This window comes from Mytilus trossulus, chromosome 3 (assembly GCF_036588685.1).
Source record: "Mytilus trossulus isolate FHL-02 chromosome 3, PNRI_Mtr1.1.1.hap1, whole genome shotgun sequence".
NCBI classification, from domain to species: Eukaryota; Metazoa; Mollusca; class Bivalvia; order Mytilida; family Mytilidae; genus Mytilus; species Mytilus trossulus.
The window spans coordinates 64,154,456-64,166,544 of NC_086375.1; the positions used below are offsets into that span (position 1 = coordinate 64,154,456).

Sequence of the window (12,089 nt, forward strand, 5' to 3'; positions counted from 1 at the left end):
CATGGTTCATTGGTCTTTGTTTAGTTATCTTGGTTAATGTTAAGTTTATGTTTGAATAAAGCTTTATACTTAGGACTATCAACATAATATCAATGATTAGTAAAGAAGGCGAGACTTTTCAGTGTGCACTCTTGTTTTAATACTTGGAGATTTTCCAAAAATGTTTTGCTGGAATATTCTAAACATCAAGCCACATCATTTGAAATCAATTTATCCAATCAAATTATCAGCATGGTTGATAAATATTGCTATATATCATGTATATGCAAGGAACCATTTATTTTGACTTTGCCCCATTCCCTTATGTTTGCTTTTCATTTTTTCTTTTGAAGAGATTGACTGAGGTATGGATTTTTTTTTTAAAAACGATGTGTCAAAAAAATTTCTAGAGTTTTTAAATCTAACGAATTATTAGTTCCATTATTTTCTTCTACCTCATCTACATAAATTGATTATAAATTCTTTGATTGCAGTCAGATAACTAGTTTAAGAAGCAGAAAGTTTGGTTGTAGAACACTTAGTACTAGAAGTTGACATAAATCATACTTGACTTATTTTTTATGTAGGAAATATATATTCTAGCTATACATAGACAAAGTAGCAATCCAGTAGGGACCTTCCAATGTTAATTGGAGACCATATGCTCAGATGTGGTAATGATATGATTGGTTTTTTTTTACCCCCAGTGAAGGGCAAAGCATTAGCAGTCAAATTTATATTTCATACTTAATTAATTCATTTCATTGTATATTTTTCAGAATTACCCAAAGAGTATAAACATGAATTGAAAAAAAAAGGTGAAAAAGTATTAATGAGGCCAAAAATAGATAACGGAAAAGAAACAATGAAGTCCTTACAAGATAACATTAAATATGTAGTGTGGTTTTATAAAACAGCTGATATATTAAGAGTTGGTAAACCTGACCAACATGGTGATATAAATTTTGGAGATATAAATGATGAAGTTGTAAAACAAGTTCCACATGGAGATATAGATAATGAAGTTGTAAAACAAGGCCCACTTGGAGATATAAAAGATGAAGTTGTGAAACAAGGTCCACATGGAGATATAAATGACGGAGTTGTGAAACAAGGTCCACATGGAGATATAAATGATGGAGTTGTGAAACAAGGTCCACATGGAGATATAAATGATGGAGTTGTGATACAAGGTCCACATGGAGATATAAATGATGGAGTTGTGAAACAAGGTCCACATGGAGATATAAATGACGGAGTTGTAAAACAAGGTCCACATGGAGATATAAATGATGGAGTTGTAAAACAAGGTCTACATGGAGATATAAATGATGGAGTTGTGAAACAAGGTCCACATGGAGATATTAATGATGGAGTTGTGATACAAGGTCCACATGGAGATATAAATGATGGAGTTGTGAAACAAGGTCCACATGGAGATATAAATGACGGAGTTGTAAAACAAGGTCCACATGGAGATATAAATGATGGAGTTGTAAAACAAGGTCTACATGGAGATATAAATGATGGAGTTGTGAAACAAGGTCCACATGGAGATATAAATGATGGAGTTGTGAAACAAGGTCCACATGGAGATATAAATGATGGAGTTGTAAAACAAGGTCCACATGGAGATATAAATGATGGAGCTAACAAACCGGATCAACATCATAACTTAACTGATGAAGGAATCCAGGATAAACATGCATTAGTTTTCAATGCTGCTGTTTCACATCATGGGCAATATGTTGGCTTTATTGTTACTACCAATGGAAACATCAGTAGTAATGGGTGGAAATTGAAAGTTGTTCTACAAGGTTTGAATTATTTTTATGTCAAAGTCCAACTTTGCTAACTAGAACTTTAATTCTAAGCATGACTAGAATTCGAAAACTTACTCAAAGTTTAACTCAAACAGTAACCCGAACTTTAATTTAAACACTAATTAGATGGATGGCAACACGCATTCAAGGCACATACAACATGGAAATCTATCTAAAAATAGAACAGGTTTTTATACAACCGCAAAAATATTTAAAAAAAATGGTCGTATATTGGTATCACGTTGGCATCGTTGTCTCTGTCGTCGTCGTCCGAATACTTTCAGTTTTCGCACTCTAACTTTAGTAAAAGTGAATAGAAATCTATGAAATTTTAAAACAAGGTTTATGACCACAAAAGGAAGGTTGGGAATGATTTTGGGAGTTTTGGTTCCAACAGTTAAGAATTAGGGAGCAAAAAGGGCCCAAATAAGCATTTTCATGGTTTTCGCACTATCACTTTAGTTTAAGTAAATAGAAATCTATGAAATTTTGACACAAGGTTTATGACTACTAAAGAAAGATTGGGATTGATTTTGGGAGTGTTTGTTTCAACAGTTTAGGAATTAGGGGCCTAAAAAGAGCTCAAATAAGCATTATTCTTGGCTTTCGCACAATAACTTAAGTATAAGTAAATAGAAATCAATGAAATTTGAACACAAGGTCTATTACCACAAAAGGAAGATTGGGATTGATTTTGGGATTTAGGAATTAGGGGCCAAAAGGGGCCAACATTAAACTTTGTTTGATTTCATCAAAAATTGAATAATTGGGGTTCTTTAATATGCCGAATCAAACTGTGTATGTAGATTCTTAATTTTTTGTTCCCGTTTTCAAATAGGGTTACATTAAGGTCCAAAGGGTCCAAAATTAAACTTAGTGTGATTTTAACAAAACTGAATGTTGATTGGCTATAAACATTATAAATGACTGAAGTGTTCTTTGTACAACTTTAATCTAAACCCACCAAGTTACTGTAAATACAAAGATACATACAAATAGAACTAAAGACTATATAGACTAATTAAACTATGATATCTAAACTTACTAAACTAAATAGTAAACAATCTGATCCTTTCTCTTTCTTAAGTAGATGTAAAGTTTATAAAATGAAAATAAAAGTTTTGTAGATATTGCTGATCACATTATAACTAATTCTCTCTTCCTGTTTTTTTTTTAACTACTGTTCTCGAATATATGTATATCACTATTGTAGGTGTCACATTATCAATGTCAAGCTATTTCATGAAAACGGTATTTACAAGTCCAGTTTTAAAACAATATAGAAGGTTCTGTGCACTGGCACCATGCTTGGTCAACACATTAGCTATCTGCTCTTTTGTTTCAACCCAATGAACGTAAGCTCTCCTTTTTGAATCATCTCCTTGATGCAACTAATTTCGAGTCGCAGTCTTTTTTCAGATACATTTTTCTTAGAATGAACAGCTTCATAAAGATCCTTATTGTCAATCACACATCTTACTGAAACCTCCTTCTGTAGTACATTTATTGAAAACCAGTTCATTATATAAAGTAGCTAGTGATGTAGCACAATCTATACCATCGGCTAAAGCTAAAGCTTCACTAGCTAGTGTACTTCAAATAACCCTTATTATTTTCTTTGACTGCCATGTAATTGGATTGATTTTTCCATTTTCACCAAGAAGCATTATTACAAACCCTCTTTGACTTCCCCCATCAGAAAGATTACCAAAAGAAGCATCAGTATATAATAAAAGTTCTACATGTTCTCCAAGTTCCTTGAAACAAAGAGACACTTTTTGAAGTCTTCAATAGTCAATGATAGTACTTGTTTTAACTTTGATGCTATCATAGCGATGTCAAAAGCAATATCAGGACAATTGGTTTTGCAAGCCACAACAGTTGTCCAACTTTTGATCTAAGAACAGTTTGTTCGACTGATGAAAGCTGAGAATCACTTGGCCTTTTTCTATCAATTGAGACTGTCTTTAACACTTCAACATAATCTGTCTGACTCAATATTATCTTATCATCTGCATGACTTAGACCCAGTCCTAAATATTTGAAGGATTCTGAAGCTTCTTTTCCGACACTGAACTTTTCTCTTATTTTCAATATAATCTCAGTTTCAAACAAATTGGTACCTGCCCACAAAAAATCATCAACATGAACTGCAAGAACATCAGCCAGACCATTTGAATTATACCAGTAAAATACTGCTGGATCAACTTTAGATTCAGTACCTCCACATTCATTTAAGGTTTTCTTAACCTTTTCATACCATTTCAAAGAAGCATCTGCAAGACCATACACACATTTCTCTAAAAGCCAGAGTTTTCCATTAGCATTAGCTTCTTTCAGTGGACGAAGATGAACTTTTCTTTGCATTTTCTCCCCTTGCAGAAAGGCAGTTTTAATTTAATGTCTATGGAATTGATGGACCATTTCTTTTGCATTATGATTGTAAGAATGAGTCTTAAGAGATTGTTTGTCACATGTAGGAGAGTTCTTCTGTATTTCATCCAAACAATCTTCTTCAAAACCTTTTGCAACAAGTCTTGCTTTCCTGTATTTCATTTTCAGCTTCTTTTATAGTATATACCCATCTAGTGGATACATATGACTGACCATAGTCTTCAACTTCTTGATAAACATTATGTCTCTTCCAATTTTCAAGTTCAGCTTTACGAGCATCACAAAAGTCAATCTCATTAAATAATGCTTCTTCTGATTCTTCGTCATCCTCTGTATCCTGATCTGTGTCAGATTTTACAACTTGCAATTCATCAACTGTACTTAAGTCTATTGATAACTTGTTACCTTTAAGCTCTTCAGGTTTGCTATATTCTACATTGTACCAATTCTTTTTACTAGATGATGCTTTACCAGCTATTCTCAGAACCACTCCTTCTCATGGAGTATCATCACCTGGCATTTTAAAGTTCAATTTCTGGTCCTTTTTTAAAAGTAATGCTTTATTAGACTTAAACTTAACACTTCTGTGTACTGAAGTTGCTTGTTCATTGCTCTGTTCTCTCACTGGAGTATCTTCATGATTATCATTATCAAGCTCCGAGTCACCTCCTGATCGACTTTCCTCATAAGATTCATGCCCTTGATTCACAGGATTATCGCTGTCTATTTCAGAGTCACCTGCCTGACTTTCTAATTCAGATTCATGTCCTTTTACTTCATCACCACTTTCACCATGTTCATTATCTGACTGATTGTTGACATGAGAGTCTTCCTCGTCATCACTATCATAATAAAGGACTTCATGCTCAGCCTTATTCTTGTTTAAGTTTGAGGTTTTTAGACCTTCTCTCAATGTTACCCTCTTTTCCTGTTGTTTGTTTTTCTTATCTTTTTGTTCATCAATATCTCTTAAAATCCTACATTCGTGCACTCTTATATAAGTTCCTCCATATCTTATAAACACAACAACATTGTCCTGTACAATAACTGTACCAGGTCCTTTCCATTGATTGTCTCTAAGAAAGTATACCTTATCTCCATTTCTGAATTTCTCACCTGAGGGACGAACCTGTTTTCGAAGAGCACGCCTAATTTTCTCTGAGGATTCTGATGCTACAAATGCTTTCCTTGCCTCATGAAGACCAACTAAGTGTTTTCCCATTGTTTTACTCATTGTTTCTCCTTCAAGAGCTGGAGGTTTATTGACTAGTGTTGACGGCAGGTTAGGATTTCTTCCAAACACAATTTGGATTTCAAATATTTAGGCCACGAGCATCACTGAAGAGACATGTATTTTCGAAATGCCCATCTGGTGCAAGAAAATTGGTACCTTTAATTTTATTGATAAGGACTGTACCCATACACATTTACAAGACTATTTTTGGCATTTACAGCCCAGCTAATTGCAGTTTCCCAAGATAGATTTGAGCTTTCTCTGATTTTGTTAACTGTTTCTGTTAGAGTTGCATTATGTCGTTCTACAATTCCATTTGACCAGGGACTGTACCCTGCTGTCGTCTTAACTGACATGTTTAGATTTTCAGCCATATCACGAAAAATTTGAGAATTGAATTCCCCACCATTGTCAGTGTATACTCCAACTTCCAGAGCACCATATACACTAACCCATATCTGCATGAACTTGTCAACAACTAACTGTGAGTCTTTTCTCCTGATAATAGCTGCTGCACTCAAACGGCTAAATAAGTCAATTATGTGCAAATAGTAAAAATTATGATCAATCTCATGAGGATTGCGCATGCGTGACAATACAGTCGATTTCCTTCTTGGCTCCGAAAATTTCTTTGATTAATTAATATTCTACAGGACCAGGAACTGAAATTTATGGTTTGATGCAAACACAAAACATACACTTTACCCACTTCACCTACCGATTCGTTATATTTACCGTAAAAACTGTTTTAAATACTCTGGTATCCATGGTCAACAATGTAGCCTTCCAACCGTAATGGCGGCAAATATGAATCCAAACGTAAACAAAGTGAAATCTTTGCAGATATTATTACTATACATAATCTGGCAAAACATTATCATAAACAGTCAACAAGATCAACTTTGCATAAATTTAAATTGCAACAATGTCCCATATAAAGATTGTCAAAATTTATCATTTGTGACTCACAGAGACTTGTCAAATGGATTGAACGTATTTTATTGGCTTCGTCATGTAAAACACCGACGTCTTTCAAAGTCCATCAATGGCCTTGAAACATCAGGTCACAGATTTATACTTCTACTTATGAGTGGTATTGAACAAAATCCTGGACCAAGGCATCCAAAATTCCCTTGTGGTATATGTAAAAAAGCTTGTAAACTCCAGTCAATAGCATGTGATGAATGTGATCAGTGGTTGCACAAAATATGTATTGGAATGTCGACAACAGAATTTAGTCGACTTGGTAACAGCAGCGATACATGGAAATGTCCAAACTGTGCCGCACCTAATAATTCATCGATTATTTACTCGACACCTCAACTAGATGAAAACAACACCAATGAACAAATGATAAATCAATCTGAACATCCATCATTAATTCACAGCGAATCAGATATATCTTTTCCATCAACATCCAGCATTACAAACACAACTAGATCAAGCGTTAACACAGAACACGACTCAACTTTTGATATACTACCAGAGTCTAATGGGATCACTACATCTTCACCTATTAAACCCAAATCAAAAACTTTTAACAGAGCAAACAACACAAAGTGCTTACGAATCTTGAATATTAATTTTCAAAGTCTGAGGAAGAAAGGAAAGCTATTAGAGCTTCTCATAATAGATACAGATCCCGATATCATACTGGGAACAGAAACTTGGCTCGACGACACCATATCATCAAGCGAAATACTATCAAATGACCTTGATTATAATATCCAACGCAGAGATAGACCAACTGATCGACATGGGGGTGTTCTCATAGCAGCCAAAAAACATCTACAATTACATAATGTATATAAAAGTAAAAATATTGAAATGATCAGTGGAGTAATAACAACGAACTCAAAGAAAATCACATTGGCATCATACTATAGACCTCCAAATAGAACAGACAACGAGTACCTAGAATATACACAAGATGAATTCAACCGCCTTAAAAATAGCACCAAAAAGAACATCCTTATTATTGGTGGTGACTTTAACATTCCAGACATCAATTGGGAACAGTTAGCCATAAATGGTAAGCAATATCCATCCAAAGTGAACCAAACCTTCTTGGACATAGTAGCAGACATTAATCTTGAACAAATAGTGGACTTCCCTACAAGAAAAGAAAAAACTCTAGATTTAATTTTGACTAGCCATCCAAGTTTTAAGCAGAGATGTAAACCAATTCCAGCTATTGGTAACAGCGACCACGACATTGTCCTTCTTGATACCTCAATTAAAGCACAAAAACCTAAACCGGTTAAACGTAAAATACAACTATGGAAAAGAACCAACATAGATGAAATACAAAATGAGGTGAGGTTATTTGCTGAAACCTTTAACCAGACGACCTTCACTAATATTGAAAACATGTGGAAATATTTCAAAGAAAACATCATGAAAATTATTGATCAGAAAGTACCAACAAAGATGACAACTACAAAATTTACCCATCCTTGGATCAATACCACCATCAAGCGCCTAATAAGAAGGAAAAACAAGGCCCACAAGAAATCAAGGAAAACAAAGAAAAAGAGAGACAGAGATAGATATAAATACCTCCAACAACAAACACAAATGGAAATAAGAAAAGCATACAAAGAATATATGAATGACATCATTAGTCTCAGTTACACTGAGAAACCGAAAAGATTTTGGTCATTCTTGAAGAGCAAAGGACAGGACTCGGTTGGAGTTGCACCACTCAAAAACAAGGAAGGATTCCTTAAAAGCGACAGCCAGAGTAAAGCCAATATCTTAAATGAACAGTTTTGCTCGGTTTTCACAAAAGAAGATGGCAGCACTATTCCCGATAAAGGTCCTAGTAACATCAATACAATGAATGACATCACAGTAACTGAAAATGGGGTATTCAAACTGTTAAAAAACCTTAACACCAACAAAGCTGCAGGACCAGATGAAATACCAACCAAAATACTGCAAATAACTGCTGCAGAATTATCACCAATTCTGACAAGAATCTTTCAGTTTTCACTTGATACAGGAGAAGTTCCACAAGATTGGAGAGATGCCAACATAGTGCCACTATACAAGAAAGGGGATACTCACCTAGCGGCCAACTATCGTCCAGTCTCCCTTACCTCCATCACTTGTAAGCTGTTAGAGCATATAGTTCACAGCAGCATAATGAAACATTTTGATCAACAAAATATACTCTGTGACAACCAACATGGTTTCAGGAAACGCAGATCATGTGAAAGTCAGCTCATCATCACCATCGATCGTATAGCCAAATACCTTTCAAATGGAACCCAGATTGACATCATACTCCTGGATTTTGAAAAGGCATTTGACAAGGTTCCTCATTCAAGACTGCTGTACAAACTCCAATTTTATGGAGTAAGGGGCCGGACAAACTCCTGGATCAGTTCATTCCTATCAAACAGGAAACAACAGGTAGTATTGGAAGGTGCTAGATCTCAACAAGACGATGTTCTGTCAGGTGTGCCACAGGGCACAGTACTAGGTCCTTTATTGTTCCTAACATACATCAATGACATGCCCGGATATACTCAATCAGATGTCCGCCTCTTTGCTGATGACAGTCTACTATACAGGGAAATTAGTAACACCAAAGATACAGAACAACTTCAGAAAGACCTTGAAGCATTAGAAAATTGGGAAAAAACATGGATGATGAGATTCAATCCAACAAAATGCAATATTATCCGCATACCACCAAAGAACAAAGAACCTATACAATACCCATACACTCTACATGGACACATACTCGAACCAGTAGATAGTGCCAAGTACTTGGGAGTTTCAATATCAAACAACCTCTCATGGAACAAACATATCCAGAGTGTTACAGCAAAGGGTAACCGAACACTTGGGTTTGTCAAACGAAACCTTAAAGAATGTACCAGGAAAGTAAAGGCTGCTGGCTATACAACACTCGTGCGACCTGTCATAGAGTATGCTTCTACTATATGGGACCCAACCAACCAAGCAAGCATCAACACACTAGAACTTATACAGAGGAGAGCTGCTAGATTTGTCTATAATGACTACATATCACGCACACCAGGGTGCGTCACTACAATGTTAGAAGATCTTAAATGGGACACATTACAGACAAGACGCCGTGACAACAGGCTATGCATGCTCTATCGTATCCAGAATGAGCTGATAGACATCAACAAGAGTACTTACCTCAAAGGTGGCGACAGTAGAACTCGTGGAGGACACAAGTTTTACCAACAGAGGGTCACCAGTGATGTCTACAGGAACTCCTTCTTTCCAAGAACAATCATGGAATGGAATACATTACCTGCCAGGGTTGCTGAAGCGGGATCAGTTGAAGATTTTCGCTCAGGGCTACAGACAACACATTAATACCAGACTGGACGATTGTACATAATTTTAACCGTAACAACCTGATTTTATTGTAAATACTGTATATAGCCTTAGGGGACTAGATATGTGATGTCACCATGCGTAGTCCCGCAGAGTTTAAACGTTTCATTAAAGGAACCCAACTCTTATATGGAAGAAGAAGAAGAAATCCATAGCAACAATTTGGTTAAAATCATTTGCATGTGAAAAGCCCACTATTGGCTTTGGTTTCGGATGTTGGTACTTGAAACAGACAATGCACTTTGAGCAAAAATCATTCACTATTCATGCTATTGCCTTAGTATCTTCAGGAGTCAACTGAGCCTACACTTTTCAGTAGAGATAACAACTTTTCAGATGAGGCATGACCAAATTGTTTATGCAGTTTTGATATAATATCCCTCTTTCTTTTCTTAGAGAATCCAGAATCTACCTTCAGGTTTTCCTCCTCACTCACTACAGAATCGGTCTGCCCAGTTCTTCTGTCTTTGATGTTTATGCAATAATGACTATTTGAGGTGAAATGAACATCAACTTGTTTTCCAAACATTGTCACTTTATCATTATGGAGATCAAGAACTGTTTGTGCTCTTTTCAAAGAATCTTTGCTCAACAATAGAGGTATTTCACAGTCAACTACTTCTGTTTCTATGTAACATTTTAAAGACCCAATTGTGGCAGGTAACTTCACGGACTGATAAGAATGTACTGTCTTACCATCACCAAATTTGAAAGGTGTATTACTTTCCTTGCATTTTATTTCTTCATTAGCAGAGTTGAAAGTGTCTAAAAACTGATGTAACCATTTTGTCCCGCAAACTGTTTTGGTACATGCTGTATCTACAACTGCAGCATTAAATGCCTTGGCTACAAAAATTTCTTGAGGTGTAATGTTTTGTTGAGAAGTTGTAATTAGAGTTATGTTTACAGTTTCAGATGTGTCTGTTTGTTCCTCTGTAAGTTTAACATCATAAGTTTTATGTGGCTATCCCTGAACCTATATTTTGAATCACAACATCTACAACGAGATATGCTTCCATTTATAGTTGGATTAAGTCTGGATTAAGTATTTCTTTGATCAAATGATCTATTCATGCGATTGCGAGCACCACATCTCCTTGAACTACGCCCTCTATCAAAACGATGTTCTCCTACAAATGCAGATTCTTCTTTAACAGTAACTACATCATTATCACTCTGTGATTTTGATGCAAATATCCTTTTAAGGGCTGCCTTCATAGTTTCAAACTTTAAATCAGAACATGCAGTTAAAGCTAAATGTCGATCACTTTCACCAAGTCCTGCATTATCTAGAAGTTTAAATGCTAATATTGCATCAGGAAGTGGCATGTCATATTTCTTGCATTTGTTATACTTCTGTTCAAACTCAATTATATAGTCACACATTTTAATCGATGATTCCCTGTGATACTTATCAAAAGCTGTATATGCTGCATAAGCTTGATCTGTCTTGTCCTTTTCAAACAATTTATCTAATTCTATTATCAATTTGTCAACTCCATCATCAACATTCAAATCCTCTGGTGTTATTTCTAACACTACTTCTCTTGGCTTCCCTTGTAAAGACAGCGCAAGTGCTAGGCCTCTCTTCTTTATGTCCAACTCTGTAACCAGTTGCCACATCTTCACTTCATTCTTCCATTGCTGATATGACTTCTCCTTTGTCAAGCTTGGTGGGTTCTTATAACTCAGAGCCGTCGCCATCTCGCCGGATGTTGTGAGCTCTGCTACCACTGTTGATTGGCTATAAATGACTGAAGTGTTCTTTGTACAACTTTAATCTAAACCCACCAAGTTACTGTAAATACAAAGATACATACAAATAGAACTAAAGACTATATAGACTAAACTATGATATCTAAACTTCTAAACTAAATAGTTAACACTGAATCCTTGAGGTTCTTTGTTATGCTGAATCTAAAAATGAACTTAGATCTTTTTATTATCAGCCCAGTTTTCAAGTTGGTTCAAATAGGGGTCCAATTTTAAACTTTGCTTGATTTCAACAAAAAATTGATATGCCAAATCTCAATGTGTATGTAAATTCCTTAATTTTTGGTCCCGTTTTCAAATTGGTCTACATTAAAATCCAAAGAGTCCAAAATTAAACTTAGTTTGATTTTAACAAAAATTGAATTCTTGGGCTTCTTTGATATGCTTAATCTAAACATGTACCTAGATTTTTTATTATGGGCCCAGTTTTCAAGTTGGTCCAAATCAGGATCCAAAATTATTATATTAAGTATTGTGCAATAGCAAGAAATTTTCAATCGCACAGT

General features: G+C 35.3%; 1 protein-coding gene across 1 annotated transcript in view; it reads left to right on the top strand.

The window, feature by feature from the left end:
* Nucleotides 1–12,089, top strand: part of LOC134710945 (uncharacterized) — a 62,363-nt gene that overhangs the window by 30,095 nt on the left and 20,179 nt on the right. Inside the window, exon 3 of the mRNA XM_063571364.1 lies at nucleotides 759–1,796. Within this exon, the coding sequence (XP_063427434.1) occupies nucleotides 759–1,796 (1,038 nt within the window). The remainder of the gene's footprint in view (nucleotides 1–758; nucleotides 1,797–12,089) is intronic.